Source organism: Loxodonta africana, chromosome 2 (assembly GCF_030014295.1).
Source record: "Loxodonta africana isolate mLoxAfr1 chromosome 2, mLoxAfr1.hap2, whole genome shotgun sequence".
NCBI lineage: Eukaryota > Metazoa > Chordata > Mammalia > Proboscidea > Elephantidae > Loxodonta > Loxodonta africana.
Window position 1 is genome coordinate 25,875,303 of NC_087343.1, and position 27,296 is coordinate 25,902,598.

Genomic DNA, 27,296 nt, shown 5'->3' on the forward strand with positions numbered 1-27,296 from the left:
CTGAATGGAAGGGCCTTAGTTTTAACAAGTAGCATTTCCGGAGCCTGACCTTAAAATATCTCCCTGCCCTACGTGACCACTGGTATCTCAGCTCCACAATATCTGCCTTCAGCTATGGCTTGCAGAAGTGAGCCATGCTCATGCGTAAAGTCGCCATTGGTAAAAAAATAAAAATAAAAAAACCTCACACTAAACCCCTGCTAAGGCCCCCTTTTTTTTTTTTAAGGCCCCGTAGCGGCACAGTGTTTAAGTGGTGGGCTACTAACCGAAATGTTGGAGGTTTGACCCCAATGGCTGCTCTGTGGGAGAAGCATGTGGCAGTCTGCCTCCATAATGAATTACAGCCTTGGAAACCCTATAGAGCAGTTCTGCTCTGTTCTCTAGGGTGGCTATGAGTCAGAATCGACTCAATGCAAAGGGTTTTGTTTTGGATTTGAACCCTCTGCTCTGAAATTTGCTGTGCTTGCCTGTCTCTCCCTCATATTTCAGCTGCTTCTGCAGATCCAAACTCTAATCTGTCTCTCAACTCATTGTTCTTGAGGTTCTCGCCTCTGTGCTGTGGTAGGTAAAGTGGCCCCCATCACGGAGCTTGGGTCAGGGTGGAGCTGATCTCAGCTGCTTTTCTTCTTTCTCGGATAATAAGCTCGAACTACTTGTCACTTACATGAAAATTGTCACCTTTAACGTATCATTCAGCTTCATAAGTGTTTTGGTACAAAGGAAAGTCCAGTACGAATTACTCCGTTGTGTGCAAAAACAGAAGTCTCTTTAATACAATTTAGATCTTCCAGAAATTCCTGACCGTTTGGTCTGCTGGTAGAACTTTTCTTAACTTTCCAAAGATTGCTAGACTTATGTAAGTATTAAATCATGTTATTTCAATGTTTTTTTGAAAAGAAGAAATAAATGTCTTTGTTCAGTCCATTATCATGAATTTGAGTCTTCAGGCATTATTTTTCACATTCACTAGACATATTGTTTACACAGAATTTCCTTATTCTTTATGCTCCTCATATCTCATTTCCTGCTTTCCGAGGCCTTATTCAAATATTTTGTAGAAATTATATTTTATCAAGAATATATGTATTTTTGGAAGGTGAGATTTATAAAAATGCCTTTTTAATGTGATTTACCAGGAGCAGTTATGAGGATGAGAATAAAAAAGGAAAGTAACAGGAGATTCTTATCCTCTTTAAATCTAAAGCCCTGCAGGAGAAAATGCTGCTGAAGGAAGTTGGGGATGCCTAACATTTGTTCAAGCCCTTCCAGGATTTAGGTTTTTTTTTTTTTTTTTACAAATGATATCTATTTTATTCCTTAATCAACACTTTGGGGGCGCATATTACTATCTAAGCTTTACTAAAACGAAATGCTTTCAAAACCACTCCTCCAACGTTCATCAAGGTTTGACTCTGTATCTTGTATACTCCATGATCCATTTTGTTTTCTCTACAATAGTCTGCCGAAATAGAATTAGCACAATTATTTCATACCAGCATTCTGTGAACACTTTTATCCTGGCTTTTGTCAGTCATACCAGTCCTTTATTAGATTATCTCCATAACCTTCCTCATGAAAAACCAGTGGAGTAAAACCTGTGAAAGGTGGGATCTGCATAAGGCAGAAACCTGTCATAAAGAAAATCTCAAATATTTTCCACCAAAATGAGCCATGGAAAAGTGGTAAGACTGCACCCTGTCAAAGGCAGAAAGCTTTCAAGATCTGAAAAAAAAAACGGCAGTCTCATCGAGTTCCAACTATCACAGGTTTCACTGTATACAGACCCATAAAATAATCTCTAGAAGTCTTACCTCTGTAGCTTTTTGAAAAAAAATAATCTTTTTTGTAGGAAAAATACTGAAAACTATTTTACTCTAATAATTCTTAAGTTCGATGCTCTTATATTACAGATAAATATAAGGGCAGAATGTTCTTTGTAATTGGGTATGGGGATTTGTAAGGCTCAAGCTGTAGGTAAAGAAACAATATTTTAAGAAACACAAAATAGAAAAGCATATATATTATATTTAAGAAACATTTTTACAAAGCTTGAAACCTATTAGAAAATGAATTCTTAATCACATTTGTATTTTTATCTTTTTTAGAATTAATTGTTAGCTTAGGTATCAATTAGTTTTTTTTTTTTTTTTAATGACATATGGATAGGAAATATAAACCTACTGCCATTGGATTGATTCCTACTGATAGCAACCCCATCCCCCCACTGCCCATAAAAAAAAAAAAAATTTTTTTTTTTTTGCCCATAGGGGTCTGTAAATTTAAAAATAAAAGGCTGTAAATCTTTACAGAAGCAGGCTGCCACATCTTTCTTCCACAGAACCTCTGGTGGTTTGGAACCGTCAATCTTTCAGTTAGCAGTTGATCATGTTTATCCACTGTGTCACCAGTAAGTTTTACAAGATCTTTTAATATTTCGGATCCCCGGTGGCACAGTAGTTAAGTGTTTCGCTGCTAACCAAAAGGTCAGCAGTTTGAATCCACCAGCTACCCCTCAGAAGCCCAATGGGGGAGTTTTCTACTCTGTCCTACAGGATAGCTATGAGTCAGAATTGAGTCAACAGCAATGGATTTTTCTAACATTCTGGAATATTACTTGTGACTAACAGGCAGCAATAAGAATTTAATAAAAAAAAAAAAAAGGAAACTTTGGTTTAAATAAAAAGCGAATATATTCAATGATAGCAATGCAAACATAATCATATGAGTGATCTGGTTCTAAGTCAGGTCTTTAGCTAAATAGGGTTTTAATTTAAGTTAGGAAAATGATTCCATAAATATGATAAATTTCTTTCTTTGGAAATGGTATTTACATTTTTAAAAAGTTTTGGGAAAATCAAAGTGTCTTTTTCCTCTTCTCACAGTGTTTCTGCTATGTTCTGTGGTAACAACGTTTACTAGAAATCACTTCACTGTCCAATAGTATAACCTTGATGATACAAGCGAAAAAGGAGAGAGAAAAATCACAAAACCAAATCCTCTGTATATGTAGGCTATCTCCAATTGCTTTCTTGTCTGATTTGAGTTGTGCAATGACTAATCATATTTTGGCACTTTTTTGCCATCAGAGCATTTCATGAATCGATCCCATTACAATGTTTTTCTCAGAGGCAAAATTGCTATGGGTAACAGTTGAATCAACATGTTGGCGTTTACTCTAGTGCCGTTGCCAATTAAATGACTTGCTACAATAATTTGATTTGGAAAATTGTAACCTCTGATTTAAAAATTAGGGTTTCAGTTTCTTGATCAGAAATGGAAATAGTGCCATCCTTATCCCTAGCCTGCTAAACTCACTTTCTAAAGAAGTTTCCTATAATATTTATTTGGTAGTAATTGGTAATTTTTTTTTTTTTAATATAGGTTATGGTTATTGTTTTAAAATTTGCCTTCAGGAATTTTCAATTTTTCTTCCACTTGGTTATGTCTCAGCAACCCAACCAACTTATGAATCCTGAGAGAGCATGTGAGGAAGCATTGTTTTACTCCAAGGAAAGAATATTTCACCCTAATTTGCAGTTTTTCTTCCAACTATTTTTAGTTTTACCATTAAAATTTAAATTAAAAATATTTGAATTAATTAATTTTAAAATAATGCTACATAACTACGAGAAGTTTCTTTTTCTGCAGGAAAAAAAAAAAAAAAAACTTTATTATGCTCTCTTAACACTTTAAGACAGTCCTTAAGTGATTAAGTTTGTTTTAGGGTGGTAGCTTGTGTGTTGTTATGGCGCTGGAAGCTATGCTATCAGTATTTGAAGTACAAGCAGGGTTACCCATGGTGGACAGGTTTCAGTGGAGCTTCCAGACTAAGACAGACTAGGAAGAAAGGCCTGCCAATCTATTTCTGAAAATTAGCTAAGGGAAACCCTTATGGGTCACAGCAGGATACTGTCTGATATAGTGCTGGAAGATGAGCCCCCTTGGATGGAAGGCACTCAAAACTCACAGTGACCACAATAATGGATTTGAATATTTCAGCAGTTGTTATGATGGCACAAAAATGGGCAACGTCTCATTCTACTGTACGCTAGAACCCCGTGAGTCAGGGAGGACTCCATAACAGCTAACAACAGTAACTAAGTATTTTAATAAGTTAAACCAATCCTTTTAGCAGGAACTAAATGGAAGCACAGTATGTGAGTATGGGACTTGATTTTAGGTCTCGTTTTACCTGTGGTCCTGACATTTCAATTTTAGTCCCCTTTTCAAAAGCTATTTTCCAGAGTAAACATACTTCTTCTCTTATAGGTCAATCTAAAATGTTAACTCTATCGTTAGACTCTTCCCTGATAATTATAGGTCAATGATTTTTTCCCTGCAAAGGGCCACATAGTAAACATTTTAGCCTTTGTGGACCACATGGCCTCAGTCATCTACTTTGTCATCGTAGCATGAAAGAACCATAGGCAATATGTATATGAACGAGTGGGACTGTGTTCCAATAAAACTTCCTTTATGAAAATAGGTAACATCCCAGATTTGGCCCAGGAAGCATATTAGAACGAGATATTTAGAATGAAAGCTTCCTAAGGGCAGGTACTTTTGTCTTTTTCTTCATTGTACCCATCACATAAAACCCAGCCTGGTAAATAGTAGAGATCCTATAAATATTTGAATATACCTAAAGAAAACATTTGGCAAAACACAATATTACATACTTTAGAAAACACTAGGATCTTGTAGAAATCAGCTTTTCTGAGTAATAATTTGGCTTGATGTTGAATTTCTGGGCCTAGACTGATAGATTCGATTTGATGGACTCGGGCATCAAACTTGAGTTTCATTGTGAATGCGGTTAAAATGAATAGATATTCTCAGTGAAGTTCTGAATTCACCTTTATATAATGTCATGCTCTTCACTGTCTTTGAATTACATGCTATTGTCACACTGAGTAATTTCCAGACATAGGCTATAATGCTTCACCATGTTTGGGTTAAAGATATCATTAACTTTGCAGTCTTGCTATTTTCCCCTTCTTTGTGTCTGTTCACTTGGATTCTTGGAGTTCTTTTCCTTAATACTAAGGTTAGTTCATGCCCACCTTTATACCTCAATGCATTATACACTGAAAACCAGAACCAAAAATTATTTTGGAAAACGTAACTGACATCTACGTGTAATATCCAACACAGGCAATTGAACCTTAGCAAGCTACTGTTGCCAGGAGGGGTTTTTATAGGTACAACTGCCCTCCCATGATCACTTATCATAAAGCAAGAGACAATTGGGCCAAGGTACCCTCTTGTCTGCTTTTGTGTACAAAATATAAATAGAATAGAACAAATAAGGGAAAAACAGCCCTGCAGCTAGAAGGCAACTTTAAAGAAAAATGATGTTCATAGCTATCCTGCCAGTAGCCTGCAAAGCAGTTTTTATAAAACATTTTTAATGTTTACAACCGCTTGGAGGCTGGGGAAAAAGTAATACTTTGAATATATGTTTAAAGTTTCAAACCACTCTGTGGCCGAGAAGCAACTCCTGCTAAAATATATTTAATGCTTACAGTCATTGGACGGTTAGGGAAAAAAAAGAGCTTCTTGTTAATTTTTAACATTTATTGCTGATCTTTTTTTTAGTGGCTGCTAAAGCAACTATCAGTGCAGAGTGGTTTATGTTCAGGGACACACTGTGCCGCTACTGGAACAATTCACACACTCCGCTCCAGGCCACACAAAAACTGTCAATAGCGTTACCTTGGCAATTACACCGCTAATAAAAATGTAGGAATCAAACGGAGGAATAAAATGGTCCCGGAACACACACTCTTAACATCCTGTGGCCCTGAAAATAGTTCTGCCCTGCTGTGAGCTGTGGACTCTTCGCTGCGGACACCAAAGAGATCACCAGACCTTGCTCAATTTCACCAAATGTGTTAAAGCTGCCCAGCAGATTGTGAAGCCGGTGTGTCATCTGATAATTGGTGCTACTTACAAATCAACAGCTTGTCTCCACACATTAAGGTAAAAGAGTCCACTACACCCAAGAAAATGAAAATTGGGATAGAAAGTCTACAAGGCTTTCAAAACCTTTAATTGTTTAAACTTGGTTTAGTTAGTATAAAAGGCAATGATAAATATTCAGCTCTTGTGTACGGGGAGGGAATGAGGTGATAAAAGGAAGTAAGTTAACTAGCTAGAACCTTCTCCAGTTAGGGTTTCCTTTGCTAGTTTTTGAGAATGATCATCAAACTATTAACAGGACCCTCCCCCGCCCCATTTTGGATTGCACTTTTCAGGGTCTGTGGTCAGTGTGGAAACACTGATGGCATAGTGGTTAAGAGCTACAGCTGCTAACCAGAAGGTCAGCAGTTCAAATCTACTGGAGGTTCCTTGGAAACTCTGTGGGGCAGTTGTATTCTCTTCTGTAGGATAGCTATGAGTCAGCATCAACTCAACGGCAGTGAATTTGGTTTGGTTTTGGGTGGTCAATGCTACACATGTTTTCTCCTTTATGAAAAGCTGAAGAATAAGATACTATTATTCCTCATACGTAGGAGAGGAACCCAAAGCCCAGTATATCCAAGTATACAGAAATAGGGAATATTGAGCAGGGATTTGGTCTCTTAAGTTCAGCATCCACATGATTCATGATTAGAATATACTACCACAGAGTATGTCCACTTTCTCTCAAAAACAGGTCTTTTTTTAATGTATTTTATTTTTTTCCTAAATTGTAAGAAGAGAAAAGATCATTTCCAGCATGGAAAAGAAGTTTCAAAGAACAATACGTTGCCAAAAATGAATATGGCCTTATCAATTGCATTCTGGATCATTTTATGGACAATCATATTAATATTTGGACCCAGATCAACAAATTCTCAAAGAAATTCAAAATGAATGAAAAACTTCTGATTTAGAGGCTTAATGCATATGATATACCATAGACTGCCAAAAGAACGAACAAATCTGTCTTGGAAGAAGTACAACCAGAATGCTCCTTAGAAGCAAGGATGGCTAGACTATGTCTCACATGTTTAGAACATGTTATCAGGAGGGATCAGTCCCTGGAGAAGGACATCATGCTTGGTAAAGTAGAGGGTCAGTGAAAAAGAGGAAGCCCCTCAATGAGATGGATTGGCACAGTGGCTACAACAATGGGCTCAAGCATAGCAACATCTGTGAGGACGGCACAGGACCGGGCAGTGTTTCCTTCTGTTGTGCATAGCATTGCTATGAGTTGGAGCCAACTCGACATCACCTAACAACAACAAAAGCAACAACAATGCATGTGAGAAAACAACTTAGAGGTAATCGCATCTATTGTTGTCACTGGTTACCATCAAGTCAATTCAGACTCATAGTGACCTCAAGTGGCACACTAAAACCCTTTAAGAATCAAAAGGATCTCATTCTTCTTCAATTTACTCATTGAACAAAGCAGTCTTAAAGCCATTAGCTAGGGTAGGACAAGGTAGGCTTTCATCCTGGCAGGGCCGCAGAGATGGAGGTGTTAGGGAGGAGTCAAAGTAGCCCACAGCAAAGTTTGGGAACCTGAGCAGAATAAGGAAGGTATCCATGCAATAAAGCTGTCTGCAAGGAGTGTCAGAGATTGGCTGGTGTAAGGAGGACATCAGCCTGCAGGAAGCATGACCCAGCATAGCAATTCAGAGCCCTGTATAAGTGAGCAAAACCTGTGCAGTGAAGGAGAGAGGACCATGGAAGCATTCAGTATAGTTTCAAAGCCTGAGTGAAATTATCAGTGCATCTGGAAGGAACCAGGTAGGGTAGTGACAATGAAAGTTTAGTTATACACAGGGGCCTTGATCAACCAGAACAGATTAAGGATAACAACAGCCAGAATTCTTACTGTTGGGGATCGGAGTTATAAATTATAAGAAAACAGCCAAAACAAAAACCTGTTGCCATTGAGTGGATTCTGACTTACAGAGACCCTATAGGATGGAGTACAACAGCCCCACAGGATTTCTAAGGCTGTAGATCATTATGTAAGCAGACTGCCACAACTTTCTCCTGAGGAGCAGCTGGTAGATTCAAACTGTTGACTTTCCATTTAGGAGCCAAGTGCTTAACCACTGTGCCACCAGGGCTCCTATAAATTATAAAGGGGGAAAATCTAGAATAAATTGTTTTGTTAAATTTGAGTTGGAGACGTGAGAAGTCATGGTTTTTAATATATGAAGAAGGATATGGAAATACATATTATGTATTTATGTATAGACAGGTATATTCTCTAGCATGTCCACTAGCAAAGAGTATGCCTAGCAAGAAGATCTTCACTTTTAAATAATATTCTGCATTGTGGAGAGAGCCCCTTGGAGAAATTGTTCATTCCTGGGAAGGAGAAAGAAAGTACAAGATAAGTTTCAAACATCTTTTTGATTCAGCAAATAAGGGAGTGTTCAAATAATTCACACGTAATATTGAAATGGAGCCCTTGTGTTGCAATGGTTAAGAGCTATGGCTGCTAACCAAAAAAGATCAGCGGTTAAAATCCACCAGATGCTCCTTGGAAACCCTATGGGGCAGTTCTACTCTATCCTATAGGGTTGCTATGAGTTAGAATGAACTCCACGGCAAAGAGTTTGGTTTTGAGTTTTTGAATGTTGTAATGACAGAAAAATCAGTTTAGATGGGCTTCCACTGTCTAGATGTGAAACAATTTCAACATCAAAATGTATAATAATACTAATAGATTAGGACTCAAGAATATGATAAGAAACCTTGAGACCATATGAGAACATACTCATGTAAATTGTTGTTGTTAGGTGTCATCCAGTTGATTCCGACTCATAATAATCCTATGTACAACAGAAGGAAACACTGCCCAGTCCTGTGCCATCCTCACAATCATTACTATGTTTGAGCCCATTGTTGCAGTCACTGTGTTAGTCCATCTCATTGATGGATTGATGGTGGGTCTAAGTCTCAGCATCCTCACTTCTGAGGAGCATTCTGGCTGTACTTCTTCCAAGACAGATTTGTTGGATCTTCTGACAGTCCATGATATATTCAATATTTTCACTAACACCGTAATTCAAAGGCATCAATTCTTCTTTGATCTTTCTATTCATTGTCCAGCTTTCACATGCATATGAGGTGATTGAAACACTATGGCTTGGTTCAGGTTAACCTTAGTCCTTAAAGTGACATCTTTGCTTTTTAACACTTTAAAAAGGTCTCTTGCACCAGATTTGCCAAATGCAATGTGTCCTTTGATTTCTTGACTGCAGATTCTCTGGGTGTTGATTGTGGATCCAAGTAAAATGAAATCCTTGATAACTTCAATCTTTTCTCTGTTTATCATGATGTTGCTTATTGGTCCAGTTGTGAGGATTTTTGTTTTCTTTATGTTGATGTGCAATCCATACTGAAGGCTGTGGTCTTTGATCTTCATCAGTAAGTGCTTCAAGTCCTCTTCACTTTCGGCAAGCAAGATTGTGTCATCTGTATATTGCAGGTTGTTAATGAGCCTTCCCCCAACCCTGATGCCCTGTTCTTCTTTATATAGTCCAGCTTCTTGGATTATTTGCTCAGCATACAGACTGAATAAGTATGGTGAAAGGATGCAGCCCTGATGAACACCTTTCCTGACTTTAAACCATGCAGTAGCCCCTTGTTCTCTTCAAAGAACTGACTCTTGGCCTATGTACAGTTTTTTCATGAGCACATATAAGTTAGTAAGTGAATAACTTGAAAGTGTGATCAGCATCAGGCTATTACTTTAGTTTCAAAGTATCTCTGGACAAGGTAACTACAAAAGGATAAGGGATAACATTCAGTGGAATCATCACTTGTCGTAGGCAGCCTCTAAGATGCACCCCAGTTATACGCCTCCAATATTGACAATTTTGTTCGGTTTCACGTCTTAGTTATCTAGTGCTGCTATTACAAAAATACCACAAGTGCAAGTGGGTGGCTTTAACAAGCACAAATTTATTTTCTCACAGTTTAGAAGGCTAAAAGTCTGAATTCGTGGCATCAGATGTACGAGAAGGCTTTCTTTCTCTGTGGGCTCTGGGGGAAGGTCCTTGTCTCGTCTCAGATTCTATTTGTTGGTTCTGTGGGGATCTTCAAGTGTTGTGGCATCTGTCTTCCTCCTTCTCTGCTTTCTTGCTGTTTGCTTAATCTGCTCTTTTAAATCTCAAAAGAGATTGATTAAGACACACCCTACATTAATACTGCCTCATTAACATAACAAAGTATACCCTATTCCCAAATGGGGTTATAACCACAGGTTTAGGGGTTAGGATTTACAGCACATATTTTAGGGGTCACAATTCAATCCGTGACATCGTGTTCACTTAAGTGTGGGCTAGACTTATCAAGTCAATTCTAACAAATGGAATATTACAGAAGTGATGAGATGTCACTTGAAAAATACCATCCACACGAGAGAGCTTGGAGGTTCATCCTCCCCCCCGCCCCCACCACCACCCCAGACAAATCTTCAGATGAAACCATAGCCTTCACTGATGGCTTGTCTGTAGACTCATGAGAGACTGATGCACAGCTGCCCAGCTACGCTGAGTGGAGATTCAGGACATATAGAAACTAAGAGATGATGTACGCTTTAGGCCTCTAAATTCTGGGGTATTTTGTCGCATTGTAATTAATAATACCAATTTTGTATCCATTAGTGAGAAGCTGCCATAACAGAAACTAAAAATATGGGAGCAGCTTTGCAAATGGGCAATGTGCTTTGATGGGAATATTGTGAACACCTAGAGGGCCTTGAACACACTGTTTATTGAACTTTAGGCTTTGAAAGTGCTGAGGGTGAGGGCTTCCATAAAAGCAAGAAAATATTATTGGGAAGTAGAAGACAGGGGATCTTTATTACACACTGGCAGAACATTTTAGCAAAAAGGAGCCTAATAACTTTTAAACAATGTCATGGATTGAATTGTGTCCCTCCAAAAATATGTTTCAACTTGGTTAGGCCTTGATTCCCAGTATTGTTTGCTTGTCCTCCATTTTGTGATTGTAATTTTATGTTGAGAGGATTAGGGTGGGATTGTAACACCACCCTTACTCGGGTCACCTCCCTGATCCAAGGTAGGGGGAGTTTCCCTGGGGTGTGGCCTGTACCACCTTTTATCTCTCAAGACATAAAAGGAAAGGGAAGCAAGCAGAGATTTGGGGACCTCATACCACCAAGAAAGCAGAACCAGGAGCAAAGCACGTCCTTTGGACCTGGGGTCCCTGCACCTGAGAAGATCCTTGACCATGGGAAGTTTGAGGACAAAGACCTTCTTCCAGGGCCGACAGAGAGAGAAAGCCTTCCCCTGGAGCTGACACCTTGAATTTAGGCTTTTAGCCTACTTTACTGTGAGGAAATAAATTTCTCCTTGTTAAAGCCATCCACTTGTGGTATTTCTGTTATGGCAGCACTAGATAACTAAGAAAAACAAAAAGGAGCCATGTCTTGCTTATTTTAAAGATTTTAACCCTCTTCCAGGAGCAGTGGTGGTTCAATCATAGAATTCTTGTTTTATCCCCGTGTGGTAATTTTGTGAACACAAGAAAGTGTGGAGATAGATATATGTTTCTAAATTATAATAATACCATCATAAATTAATGCTAAATGTAGTCACAGACTTCACTATTTCTTCCTTGGAGTAACACTATTCAACTATAACATGTAGAAAAGATTATACATTTAATAATCTCCAAAAAAACTCCACCTAAAAGTTTAGCTTAGCATTTTTCTCCAAACTTCTTGCAAAGTTTAACAGAGTTTGAATTAAAAATGAGGGGGTACATGTGATTTGTTTGTTGTTGTTTTTTAACCAGTATCTCAATTCTCCTTAAGTGAATCTTATTTTATTTCAACTTACACTAAATTTTTTTAAATCAGTGTGTAAAAGATAACTGTATTCTTCAGATTTTTTGTTTTAGTCAGGAATCCCAAGTCCCAAATAATATGTGACATAACATAATGTAACAAACATACCATACCTTACCATGCCATGCCATGCCTTACCATACCATACCTACCATACCATGCTTCCCATGCCATGCCATGTCTTACCATACCGTACCATACCATACCTACGTATCATACCTACTGTACCATACCTACCATACCACGCCATGCCATACCTTACCATACCTTACCTACCATGCCATGCCATGTCTTACTATACCATACTATACCTAGCATACCATACCTACCATAACATGCCTACCATGCCATGCCATGTCTTACCATACCATACCATACCTACCATATCATGCCATGCCATACCTTACCATACCATACCTACCATGCCATGCCATGTCTTACCATACTGTACAATACCATACCTACTGTACCATACCTACCATACCATGCCATGCCATACCTTACCATACCATATCTACCATGCCATGGCACGTCTTACCATCCCATCCCATCCCATCCCATCCCATCCCATCCCATCCCATCCCATCCCATCCCATCCCATCCCATCCCATCCCATCCCACCCCACCCCACCCCACCCCATCCCATCCCATCCCATCCCATCCCATCCCATCCCATCCCATCCCATCCCATCCCATCCCATCCCCTACCATACCATATATATCATACATACCATCCCATAGCTTACCATCCCATCCCATACCTTACCTTACTATTTCATACCTACCATGCCATGCCATACTGTATATGCCATACCATACCATAACATTACTAAGAATTCTAAACAATCATACCGTCTGACATTGAAAGCTAAATTTAAGGTTTTCAAGTATATTTTAGTACCTATCGAACCTAGAAAAACTAGTTTAGTTGATTTTTATACTTGTTGTTAAGAGTCTGGGAGTAATTTATAACACATAGGAGTTATTTAGTTTTCACGTAAAAATAAATAAATAAATAATAGTGTACAAGGTAAATGTAATATTAAATAAAATAAGAAATACAAATCCCAAGGTAGATCACCCGGTAACTGACTACTGTTTAGGAAGTGGTAGAGCTTACAACATAAATTATGATTCATAATTGACAACTATTAAAATGTGGCATAAAAACCTGGTTATAGGTAGTCCAATCCAGTTGCCTCAAAATGACTTAGCTCAGGCAGGGAGGAGATAATACCACACAAGTGTGAATATGGATTTAAACACTAAAACTGTCAGCGCTCTAGGAAATGTAACTTAACTGCATACTCTACTGATGCATAATCACAGATATTAAAGAGTGTATATTACTGTAATTCATTGTTACTCGAGTGATCTTAAAGAATTAAGGCCACATTCATAAAATCTAAATTTGTCTCCAAGGAGTAGCTATGAGTTGGGGAATATCTGCATCATTAAGTAATTTCCTTAGGTCAGAGTAAAAGCACTTTATCTCTGAATATTACTTCCATGGCATATTGGAGCTAGCAGAAGTTAGTAAAAGAATGGCCTTCTCTTAAAGAATTCATAGAGTCACTAGAATTTTCTCCAACTTTACTGAACTAAACATATTCCATTGTACCATGGTTGTTACATATCAATTTTCCTCTTAAATTACTTCCCAGTATCCCAGTATCTTTGTACAGCTATGTATTTTGCAGTTTCTAGTTCAGTTAATTTTAAATTCAGGTTTAATTTTTCACCATGTTTTCAGGTACACAATCAACTATTGCTAAATTTACATTTACATAATAAACTTTATTATCTTGTCTTCATACTGCTTTATCTTCTATTTTGTATTACAAAATAAGCTATTTCACTATATATCTTTTTAAATTGTTTTTTTTTTCTTTTATCGAAAATGAAATAGCAACATTTTCAATTATAAGGAAAGGGTAGTTTTGTTTTGTTTTATTTTGTTTTTCTCTCCTTCCTACAGTTATTTTCAATGCAGATATTCAGAGATGACAGTGAGATTTGCTGTAGCAATAGCCACAAAACCAACAAAAAATCAAACCCATTGCCAATGAGTTGATTCTGACTCATAGCAACCCTAGGACTTCCTATAGGGTTTCCAAGGAACAGCTGGTGGATTCAAACTGCTGACCTTTTGGTTACCAGTTGAGCTCTTAACAACTGTGTCACCAGTGCTCCAACAATAACTCTACTGTCTAATGTACCATTGTCAGCTCCATTTGGTCCTGACCAAAAGATATTGTGGTATTCCAAGGAAAATGATGGCAAACTTAGGAATGACTAAGGTTGAAGGTGTGAAATGAAAATAGAAAAATAAATGGTCTTTGGAAAAAGTAATTAAGAACGATGAAACATTTCCATATAATAAGAAGAATGTATATGGAAATGGAGTCCATGTGCTCTAGATACGAGATCTGGATGCACAGTTATTTTTTGGTTAGCTTTAGATTGGTTATACAACAACAGGAAAAAAGACAACACAGGTCTAACAGGATCTTTTGTGTGTGTGTCTGTGTGTTTACTTTTTGTTATGAGTATAGGATTTCAGAAGTTCGAAGTGCAAAAATCAAGACATGATAGATATTTTATTTTCACCTGTAATTCATCAGTGATTGTGATGTTTATTTTATTTATTTATTTATTGGTCAACTTTGCTGTGAAAGTTAATCAAACATGAATCTAGGTGTTGCTATGAAGGCACTGTGAAGATGGGGTTAACATTTACAATCAGCTAACTTTAAAGTTTACCCTTAAAAACTGGATGGGCTTTATCCAATCACTTGGAAGGCCTTAAGAGCAAAAACTGGGGTTTCTCAGAGTTGAAGACATTCTGCCTTAAGGATGCAGCATCAACTCATGTCTTGTTTCTAGACTGCCAGGCTGACCTGAGGATTTTGAACTTGCAGGTCTTAACAATCTCATGAGCCAATTTTGGAAAATAAATCTCTTTATATAGAGAAAGATATATTGTATATCTCTATTGCCACATCACAGCATGTACTATGAGTGTTCTCTTTACATTGGAAATAGTGTCCTTAATGCCTTTAAATTTAATTAGATTAAAGAGCCAATTCTAGAAATCCTCCCTAGACCTAATCAGGAAAAAAAAAAAAAACTCTTTCTTAAGATTCTATCAATCTTGAATCACTCTTAGTACCATTGTGTATGTGTGTTTATATGTATACATGTGTATATATATAAATATGTGTGTATATATATATATACATACACACGTGTATATATATTTATAATCTCCTACTGGTTCTGTTTTTCTGAGATTTTCCTTAGAATGTGCTCTGCCTCCAGACTATAAATAAATATTTTGGCAGAGCTCACTCTCTCTCTCTTCACTCCACGCTCTTCCCATTGTCTGATGTATGGATCTTGAGACACAAGCCTGCAGAAGTCTGCAGCCTGTGCCTGACCTATGGATTTTGAATTTGTTAACCCACACAATTGAGTAAGTCAATCCTTTGGTATAAATCTCTCCATATATGAATACACACTTCTCACTGGTTCAACTGATTGATTACATTAGATTAGATTATGGGAGGTGATTACACTACATTGATTTAGGTTACATTATGGGTCAGTAACTAGTCTAGTGTTTGGCCAAATCACTGGGAACCGTAGTTTTCATGGATTGAATTGTGCCCCTCAAAATATCTGTCAATTTGGCTAGACCGTGATTCCCAGTATTGTGTGATTGTTCACCATTTCGTCATCTGATATGATTTTCCTGTGTGTTGTAAATCCTACCTGTATAATGTTATTGAGGTGGGATTAGTGACAGCTATGCTAATGAGGCAGGACTCAATCTACAAGATTAGATTGTGTTTTAAACCAATCTCTTTTGATATACAAAAGAGAGAAGCAAGCAGAAAGACATGGGGACCTCATACTACCAAGAAAGTACAGCCAGGAGTGTGTGTCCTTTGAGCCTGAAGTCCCTGCACTGAGAAGCTCCTAGTATAGCGGAAGATTGATGACAAGGGCCTTCCTCCAGGGCCATTAGAGAGAAAAAGTTTCCCCCTGAAGCTGGCACCCTGAATTCAGACTCCTAGATACTAGACTGTGAAAGAATAAACTTCTGTTTGTTAAAGCCATCCACTTGTGGTATTCCTGTTATAACAGCACTACATAAGTAAGACAATAGGCTAACCAAGTTGACACTTAAAATTCACCATCTTAGGGAGCTATAGTTTATTTTACCAAAATGGGTAAAAGGAAATAGATTTAGGAGGAGGGATTATTGGATGCTGGCTCTGAAGTGACAGTAATCCCAGAATATCCAAAACATCACTGTGGTCTACCATTTAGAACAGGGGCTTATAGAGGTCAGGTGGTCAATGGAGTTTTAGGTCAGATCCATCTCACAGTGGGTCTAGTGGGTTCCTAAACCCATCCTCTGGTTATATTTCCTGTTCTGGAATGCATAATTACAATAAATATACTCATCAATTGGCAGAATTCCCAAATTGGTTCCCTGACCTGTGGAGTGAGACTGTTGTGGTAGAAAAGGCCAAGGGGAAGTTCCTAGAACTTCCTCTACCTTGGAAAATTGTAAACCAAAAGCAATACCATATTCCTGGGGGGATTTCAGACATTAATATCACCATGAAGGACCTGAAGAATGCAGGCATGGTGGTTACCACCACATCCGGTTTAACCTGCCTTTTGTATATGCAGAAAAGAGAATGACAGTGGATTATCAAAAACCTAACCAAGTAGTGACTCTAATTACAACTCCTGTTCCAGATGTGATTTTACTGCCAGAGCAAATTAACGTGTCCCCTGGTAACTGGTACACAGCTATTGATCTGACAAATGCTTTGTTCTTGACAGTTATTAGTAAACACCACCAGAACAATCTCTTTCAGCTAATAAGGAAATCAATATATGTTCACTGTACTGTCTCAGAGATGAACTTACCCTCAAGCCTTAAGTCATAATTTAGTCTATAGAGACTTTGATTACCTTTCCCTTCCCCAGTGTATCACCCTCATCCATTACATTGATACTGTTTTGCTGATTGGACCAAATAGGCAAGATGGAGCAACTGGTTGACTTATTGGTAAGACATCTGCATGCTAGAAGGTGGGAAACACATTTGATGAAAATTGCCTGGTGTGATTGATCCTGATTATCAAGGGGAAATTAGACTACTACAAAATAGGGATAAGATAGAATATGTGTGGAGTATAGGACATTCCTTAGGGTGTCTCTCAGTACTATCAATACCTGAGATTAGTCAACAAAAAACTACAACCTAATACAGGCAGGACTACTCAAGGTACAGACCATTAAAGAATGAAGTTTTGGATCACCCTAGCAGGCAAAGAACCATGAGTACCTGGGGTGCTGGTTGAGGGCAAAAGGAATATGAAATGAGTAGTGGGAGATGGTAGTTTTATTTACCAGCTATAGCCACATGACCAGTTCCAGAAATGAGGACTACAATTCTTATGAGAATTTCTTCTCTATTTTATTATTGATATGTTTGTGTGTATAGAGTATGTGTGTATATATATAAAGAGCTACAGCTACTAACCAAAATGTTGGCTGCTAAACAAAAGGTCATCAGTTCAAATCCACCAGTTGCTTCTTGGAAACCCTATGGGGCAGTTCTATGCTGTCCTATAGGGATATGTTGTTGTTGTTAGGTGAGGCTGAGTCGGTTCCACCTCATAAGGACCCTATGTACAACAGAAGTTAACACTGTCAGTTCTGTGCCATCCTCATGATCATTGTTATGCTTGAGCCCTTTGTTGCAGCCACTGTGGCAATCCACCTCTTTGGGGGCCTTCCTATTTTTCAATTACCCTCTACTTTACCAAGCATGATGTCCTTTTCCAGGCACTGGCCCCTCCTGATAACTTGCCCAAAGTACATGAGATGAAGTCTCTCCATTCTTGCTTCTAAGGAGCATTCTGGCTGCATTTCATCCCAAACATATATATACATATAAAACCAAGAAAAACAAACCCATTGCTGTTGAGTTAATTCTAACTCATAGAGACCCTATAGGACAGAGTAGAACTACCTCATAGGATTTCCAAGGCTACAATCTTTACAGAAGAAGACTGCCACATCTTTCTTCCATGGAGCAGTCGGTGGGCTTGAACCACCAACGTTTTGGTTAGCAGCTAAGGGCTTAACCTCTGTGCCACCGAGGCTGCATACACACACACATATGCACACACACACACATACACACATAACCAAAAACCCAACCCATTTCTGTTAAGTTGATTCCAACTCATAGTGATCCTATAGGACAAATTAGAACTGTCTCGTATGGTTTCCAACTAGAGGCTGGTGGATTTGAACTACCAACCTTTTGGTTAGCAGCCAAGCTTTTGACCACAACACCACCAGCGCTGCAATATATATGCCTAATAGAATATTTGCAATGAAGAAGTCAATGATCTCGTAAAATTCTATCATGCTCTCTCCGGCGTCGTTTCTATCACAAAGACCATATATTCCAACTACCTATCCTTCTTCTTTGTTTCCAACTTTTGCATTCCAATCACCAGTAATTATCAGTACATCCTGATTTGTATGTTTGATCAATTTCAGGCTGCAGGAGTTGGTGAAAATCTTAAATTTCTTCATCTTTGTCCTTAGTGGTCAGTGGGTAAATAGTCGTATTAACTGGTCTTCCTTGTTTTTGTAGTTGTGTGGATATTATCCTATCATTGATGATGTTATGCTTCATGATAGACCTTGAAATGATCTTTTTGATGATGAATGCAATGCCATTCCTTTACAAGTTGTCATTCCTGGCATAGTAGGCCATGTAATTCTCCGATTCGAAATGGCCAATACCAGACCATTTCAGCTCCAGCATAGTGATCATGAGAATGGCCCAGGAAGAGGCCATGTTTCATTCTGTTGTACATAGGTTTGCTGTGAGTTGGAACCAAATTGATGGCACCTAACAACAACAACAGTATATAGAATAGGACATATATGTGTATATATCCTATTGATTCTGTTTCCCTGGAGAACCCTGTTACAATAAGTCTTATGTTACTTTAGCATTTATTTAAAAAGACCTTATTATGCAAAATGTGATCCAAGAATACCTGGGATAATGCATGGCATGTAAGCATAGTTTCATAATCAAAGGAAATACTCCTCAGATTAAAAAAAAATCAGGGGTTCATTGGATATCAAGTTAGATATTTTCTAGCCTCTTCTGTAACTGAACACAGTAAAACACTTTAAAGATCCTCTATTTCTACAGATCTTTTTGAAATCTCATGACAACACAGCAAATTAGACCCTACCTGCTACCTCAAACCTGGTACCCGCTTTGTTCTCTCATTCGCCTACCCATTCTCCTGAGTTTTTAGTCCTATTCTTCTCTTCAGGTACTAGCTGTGGACTTCTTACTTAGAGGTTCCAACTCAGCAGCCCTACTCTTCATTATAATCAGTAAAACCAAAGACCTAACTGTTTAACCAACAAGACAGAATTTTCTTCTTACTGTAGAAGTATGTATGTGTTTGCTTTAAGATGCTCCTTTGATAATATAGAACCACTGAGGGTCAAAAACCCCTGCATGTACGCTAATATTCCAATTTACCTGAAGGAATCCAAATTAATGCATTTATGTACTAAATGGCATTCTCTTCTTAAAAGTCTTACTTTTCCTCAGATTATTACCTTTATTTTACTCCCTCTGTAAAATCAAGGCACAATTAAAAAAAAAAAAATCCTCCCCATTTTTTAGACCACTAATAAAATACGCCTTTTCCCAAATGTAGTTCTAAATCTCTAATCATAGCCCTGAATAAATGGGGTAGCTCCAAAAATATAGCAGACACTGAAGAGCAGATCTGTAGCCATGGGTATGCACACTAAAATGTTAAATCTAAGTGAACTACTCTGAGCTGATTTCTCTGGTCAAGAGAAGAATATGGTCTTTGAATACCTGATAAGGTCACACACACAACTTAAATGCATTCGTGGTAAATCCATATGACAACTTCTACAGCCACTAACCTGCTTCTGCCCTTAGGGTACTCTGTGCAATCTTCCTTGTATATCCTGGATGGTTATAAGGGCTGCAGGGGCCTTCTGAGGAATGCCATACTTAGGAAATATTAGCAAGAGCTCACACATAAATTTCAAGACGTAAGGTAGAAATAACCAGTTGCTTTGACTTAAAAAATGCGGTAGAAATCAGAAGTGAATTTGAAACAAACTGAGGATATGATAGTGAATACTGAGGAATGAAAATAATAATTGAAAATGGTTGTTAAAGCTTGGATCCTTTAACTGATTAACCGTATAATACATTGCTATAAAAGTATGGAAATTTAAGTGGATACTGAAATAGGTATTTTATATTAAAATTCCAATTATTAAGAAAGATGATAATATAGTATAATAGTAAATTTATTCTAATAATAACATGACAATGGTATTTGCTTTCTGGTTTGATGCCGTAACTACTGTGGATTACTATACGCACAAAGGAGAGACTGTCACCCTTCTCGAATCTATTAACAGCTACAAAATATTCAACATACCCCTTTCCATACCACTTCTAGACTCAGATGCAGCACCTGCTTTGGATAATTTTCTTTGAGTCAATAATTACTATTTGTATTTGATAATCTCCAGCAGTTTGCAGGTATCTAGAATTGCAATGAGAATCAATTTAAATGTAAAGTGAATTTTGTAATTGAACTACAGAAGCATTCTACGAGCTCAGAAAAATCCACAGGTTGGAAAACAGGAATTATACCTTCTAGTGACTGATCTTAGATTGGAAGAGAAAGAAAAGATTAAATAGAAAAAAAAAAAGTTTAAAAAATAAATAATCTTCTGGATTACAAGTTCAATTTTAGTTGTTTAAGTCAACCTGAAAAAAATAAGTGTTGAAGAGGTCTTGTAGCATGCGAGGGAATTTAAAGTTGCTTACTCACCCACAGGTGACATTTCTGGAACACTGGCAACGTAAGGCCCATCCAGGAACTTCGGCTCATTATCATTAATATCCTGCACTTTGATGATGAATTCAGATTCAGGCTCCAAGGGCTTCCTTGTCTCTATGTCCACCGCCTGAGCACGAAGGGTGTAGAAAGGTTTTTCTTCTCTGTCCAAGCTCCTTATTGCATGAATGTCTCCTGTGGTTTCATCAATAGTAAAAACAGTGCCAGCGCCGTCTCCTGAGAGGGTGTACTTAACAGTACCTTCTCCCTTGTCTAAGTCAGAATGGAGCTTTACCAGAAAGAGAGAAAGAGAGAAGAGGCGTACTCATTAGAGGATATTCTCGTATTAAAAATTCATCTTTTACAGTGTATTTACTTATTGGAAAACTTTGAAAAAAACTAACTTTAAAGTTTTTTCCACTTATTTTTTATAAAAATTTAACAGGAGGTGAAAAAATGTACAGTGAACACCCGTATACACCTATATGTTCTACAGGTTCCACATTCACCCTTTATTCTAATAGCTTATTACATATGTATCCTTCCATCCCTCTTTCTGTCCATCCAAAAATCCATCTTATTGTTGATGAATTTCAATCATAAGATGCAGACTTGAGAGGAAAAGTACAGCCCCAAGTATATCAGCATGTATAAAAAAAAAATCTGTTGAAGGTTTGTTTTTTGTTTTTTGTATCCATTTGTACACAATTTTTTTTCATGTAATGAAATGCAAAAATCAGAAGCATGCCTATTAGTTCATTTTAAATAATTGTTTTCATCGAGATAAATAGGTCATCAATACCAATTTATAAACCCTCTAAATGTCCTGAAGATAGAAATCATAGACCTGAAACCAGAGACAGACAACGCAAAGAAGTCCAGAAAACTTTTTGCCGTCTTCATTTGAGATGAAGGAGAGATTGGGCAAACCAAGATATGTTCAGGTACGCATGGTAGAGTGTTTCCTTTTAACAGACTGAGTTTGAATGTGTTACTTACTCAATATCACTCAGCCAAATACTTGGTAGAATCACTAAGTATCCTTTCAGATTCATAGAAAAATGGGTTGTTTTAATTTATTCCATTTATTTGACATCTCATAATATAGATTTATTTTTGAAAATTAGCTAATTTCTTTTGAAATTTAACACAGGTGTAGTTTACTCTACTGTAGCCTAGAATAAGATACTCTTAAATGGCTCTAAAGGGGAGGGTCAAAAAGAAGAGAAATTATCACTGTGACATGGTATTTTAGTTTTTCTCAAACCAGGGCTGAAGGATAAACGGAAGAAGGGCCTATCCTGAAGATCTATAAAGTCTCGAAGGTATCTGTGTGTATGCCTATATCTAAATCATCATTAACTATATCTATCTCTATATTATTTTTTTTATTCAGATGATGATATAAATTGTCTTTATCATTAGGTACAGCCACACGGTTTCCATGTCTTAGTCTTTGTTTGTGTTTAAAAGCTCATTCTAGTCAATGAATCACCCAAAGGAAAAATGCTAAACTCTCAGTGTCTATAGCTAATTTGGCTTTGCTTATAAAATTGTATCTATGCACTTCTAGTTTGCAAAATTTTTGTTAAGTATGAGCTCTGTTTTCTCTTACTGCAGCAAAACAAACAAAAAACCCTTAAAGGTATTATTAATTGTTCCTCAGCAAGCAGGCATTCTGTGTATTAGAGTTAGTAATAGCAAGACACAAAAATAGATTAAATATAAGCTTGACTTTGGAGACGTTATTTCCTATTGAACTCAATAATATAAAATTTCAGTTCAGTAAAATAATATCATGCTTCAAATGAATGTTATTAAAATGAATTGATTCATTTTGTGAATTTGTATTTACTTCAAAATTTGTCATGAACGTATATGTTCATACATGGTATAAGAATTGTAAGCATACAGGCTTATACCTGAGTACGTGACACAAAATTTAAAGGATCAGACAACCAGTCAGGGGTTGTAATATACTGATGTTCCTTTAAAAGTTTCTATATATTTTTCTCTAGTTTAAGGAAAAGTGCTACAAATGATAGGATGAAGATTTTTTTTTGTCTTAATTTTTTTTAGATTGCTGTGAATCATAAGAACTTTCAAACGTAAAATCAAGCTATAGACAAATGTTCTTTCAACTTAGGAATTTCAAATTGCAAATTTTGACTACACTATGAAAGATATTCAACAAAGTAAGTATTGCTTTTTCATTTAAAATTGGCTAACAATATGAAATACGCAAAAGTTCAATGCAAAGCAATGCTTTTATAGACTAGATCCAATAACCAGAGTCTCCAAGAATACGTGATAATACTGTGGGCAACTAGTCAAAATTCTAGGCAGGTTTTAATAATGCAATCCAAATCAAGCCACAAAAAATCTTCATTTAGCTAAAATCAGAACTGCTTTTCTTTTCAAACTGACTCAAGAATAAAAAGGCAAATGTGTTTTTAGCTCTATCCAAGTTCCAAATTAAATTCAGCTGTTGCTACTCTTCTCTAAAGATTTAAAGGTGAGTTTTGCCAATTTTAGACAAAGCTTCAGAAGACATATGTAAAATGTCATTAGAAATTTGAACCAAAAATGAAGTTGATGAACTTAAACTGTGTGAGGGGATTCGAAGTTTTACATGGTTTATTGCATCGTAATACATTAAAGGAGATCGCATGCACTATGGTGCACTCAGTACTGATCGACGCAGGCACATATAGCTTAAAGTATTGGTGGTATTTTTCCAATATTAATTCTAATATTAAATAAATGGTGTTTTCCTAATGTTGGGTGTTGAAGAGTTTTCTTTATAACTTAGTTATTAGATGATGGTGTAAAGTGAAATGAAATTCTCCATCATTCTCTTACACAGAGATAAAAGAAAACCAAACCTGTTGCCATTGAGTCAACTCCGACCCATAGCAATGCTGTAGGTCAGAGTAGAACTGCCCCATGGGGTCTCCAAGGAGCAGCTGGTGGATTCGCACGGCCAACTTTTTGGTTAGCAGCTGTAGCAATTAACCACTGCACCACCAGGTTTCCAAGGAGCGGCTGGTGGATTCGCACGGCCAACTTTTTGGTTAGCAGCTGTAGCTATTAACCACTGCACCACCAGGTTTCCTACCTAGAGATACACACATAATATTAATTTTCTTACCTAGAAATACATGTATAATATTTCTCTAATTTTATAGCATATACACATGATCTTCAAAAACTAAGTGATATTTCAATAACAAACTGTCATAATCATTTTCAGTATTAATTCAAATTCTTCAAAAATGGTTTGTATTGTCTGCATTATTCACTCAATGAAACGGAATGATTCAATAGATATTGCCTATTTTTTTTCCTGTCATACACGAGGTGAATTTGCATGTATATCTGTGTCCACATTTGGTTATTTCTTTAAAATAGATTCGTAAGAAAGTAATTATCAGAGATAAAAATAATTTTAACGAATAATAAAGGCTGTTGCTGAAATGTTCCCACCTAAAATCTACACTTATTTACTTCCACCAGCAATATATAAGATAAAATAGTTACCATGTAATTCATTTATAATGTTGAACCCCCCTCCCCCCCCAAAAAAAAAATTTCCCTGAAGTCAATTCCAACTCATTGTGACCCTGTAGGACAGAGTAGAACTGCCCAACCGAGTTTCCAAGGAGCGTCTGGTGGATTCACATTATGGATATTTTGGTTAGCAGTCAAATGGTTAACCGCTGTGCCACCAAGGCTCCATTTATAAGGCAACAAAGCTGGAAGTTAACACCTTAAATTTACCAGTGAAGAAACTAAGATAGAGAGAAAAGTAAGAAATTTGTCAAGAGCACATGGAAGATAAGATCTCTCTCTTTATCACTGTGTCTAATGGTTGACTTTTGGCAGGAAGTGTAAACAATTTGAAGCTTTTTTTCTTAATTTCTAAATTAAACTATTAACTATATGACCTAGTTTATTCTTAAAAGAAACTAAAATGTCTTCTAGACTATTTTTTTAAATAAAAACTATTTTTTTTAATTTGAATGTATAAACCCTTAATGACAATCTACATATACTTTAAGGTGAAGAGATGTGTTTAAAATTTTGTCTTTTTTTTTTTTTTCCTTGAAAATTTCATGTAATGTAATATTGGTAAATGTTGTAAATATGGCCTGTTTTGGAGGTGACATGCTAACGTATTGCAGGAGTCAAGTCTGGTGTCAATTCATTTTCTGAAGTTTCCTGTATAATTTTTAGAAAGATATTCCTCATGCTGTATTCCTCAACGTATCTTTAATGATTCCAGTAATTGGTCTCCTTAGATGAAATTGCTTCCTCTAGTCTTTCATCAGTAGAGTTCAGGGTTAGTTTACACTGTGATTTCCCCTTCTTAATCCCATTTACTTAAGGAAGGAAGGAGGGTTCCAGAAGGAGGATTCACATGTTTTTCCTTCATTTTTGGCTTGTATTAACTATGAAAAATCACATGAAGCCATTTTTCACAGTCACTTTAAACAATACATACAGCAAGCTAATAATTCTGTAAGGATAAAATTATTTCCCTCCAAAGCAATTTAAAAACAACAGCAAGAAATGATTCTTATTCCAGTTATTGAAAATAACTTATTTTGAAGTCGTTGCTGAATGCATTTACTGCCTGAAGCAGCCAACTCCGAAAACAAAATCTGTTAATACTGACACATGAAATACAAATTCTTCCCACAACAGAGTTGCACAGATACTCAGTGTAGAACTATGCACTACCCAGGCTATTGTTTGTTGAAGTTGTGTTGTTGTTCTGATGCTTTCCTAGTCGCCTCAGATCGTGCCTGAAAATGAGATGCCAAGACAGGCTTAAAAAGATACTGAGTACTAGCTTCAGAGAGTGAACAAATCTTGAATTCCAGTGTTTAAAAGTTTTGAGAAAACTCCTAAGATTTGAGTGTTTACTAGAATCTCTCTGATGATGTTTTAAGAACTGCTACACAAAAAGAGAATTCATTCTGATTTTCTCTGGACAGAAAAGTGCACATAAAAGGAAAAATGCATGTTACGTTACCATGTCCAGTAGTGATTTTATAGTCATTTGCCATTTGGCAGAATAAAAACAAACCAATTGCCGTTGAGTGGATTCGGACTCCTGGCAACCCCATGTGTTACAGAATAGAGCTGTTCCATATGATCTGTGGTCCCTATAGCTCAAAATTAGTCACATTGCCTAGAGGAAGATGAAAAGAACCACAGTGCAGTCACCATGTGTTGCGCTTATTGGGAGCTTGGGATAGTTGGGATGAGGGTGGTAAAAAACGGGGAGTTAATATAAAACATTTTCAAGGAAATTTATACAAAAATGATTTTAATAGAACTTTTATTCTTGAAATAATATTCAAAGCCACCATTTCATTAACTTTAAAATGACTCCTGACTAATAAAATTTACCTTATGTTCCTAAACTTTTTCATTCATCCTCGTCTTTATTTTCATAACTCTCCCCCACTGTCTTAGCCTCTTGGGGTTGTAATGATTTTACTGTTTTAGGTATTTTTAAAATGTTTCTGAGGATAAAATGGTATGAGATTCTGGGACTATCAGAAAACAGAGAAAATATAACCATGAATTTCATTATCAATAAAAATTTTGATTTGGTATAGCATGTGATCATAGGTACTATGGTAAATATATATACTATGGTAAATATGTATATATGCATTATATACATACTTATATATTCATTTTTATTTTTTAAGTGTAGTCTCATATACTACATATTGACCTATGACCTGATTTTTTAAAGATGAAATATATTGTATACATTCTTCTATGTCAATAAACATGAATCTATTACATCTGTTTAAATGTATCATGCACATTTTAATCAAAGTACACATGAATTTCCAAAAATAAAAACAAGGAATACAAAAGAGTTTCTAATGCACAACTTTACACTTGCTATTCTCACTCTTTTTCCACAGAGGAAACCACATTTAGACTCTATGCTGTAGTTTATATATATTTATATAAAAGTATGAATATTTGTCAAATGAATTAATGTTAATATTTGTGTAATTGTCAGTTTGATTAATATCTATTAATTTGCAAATTCCCACATAGCCTTCCTTTTTTCCAATAGAGTTTTAATGTTATTTATTTGGTTTGTTACCAAACACTAGTCTAAATCATGCGTGTGTAACTTTGCCTCTGAATTCAATCCAATCATAAGATGTATCTGGTTCTCCACTCTTAAGATCTTAGTGTTAACACAGTTATACTTCCTCCTTCATCTCCTTTTTCTTCTTCCCACCCTTCATATCCTGTATCATACAGAATCCGGCCTAAAGATTTGTGAATTTGGTCTGTTTATATGCGTCAGCCTTCAAAGTTTTGTCGGTTGATGCTAAAACATAAACTAACAGTTCTGATAATTATAGTGATATAACTATTTTTGTACCATAAACAAAAAATATACAACATCTATAAAAATACTTTATTTTGATTTTACAGGTAGAATTTTCCTGTCTACGTATTTC

General features: G+C 36.6%; 1 protein-coding gene across 2 annotated transcripts in view; it reads right to left on the minus strand.

Moving 5' to 3' along the window:
- Positions 1-27,296, minus strand: part of CDH12 (cadherin 12) — a 362,543-nt gene that overhangs the window by 240,327 nt on the left and 94,920 nt on the right. For both annotated transcript variants that reach the window (XM_064270834.1, XM_003407877.4), the window contains exon 2: positions 20,785-21,079. In XM_064270834.1, the coding sequence (XP_064126904.1) occupies positions 20,785-21,079 (295 nt within the window). The remainder of the gene's footprint in view (positions 1-20,784; positions 21,080-27,296) is intronic.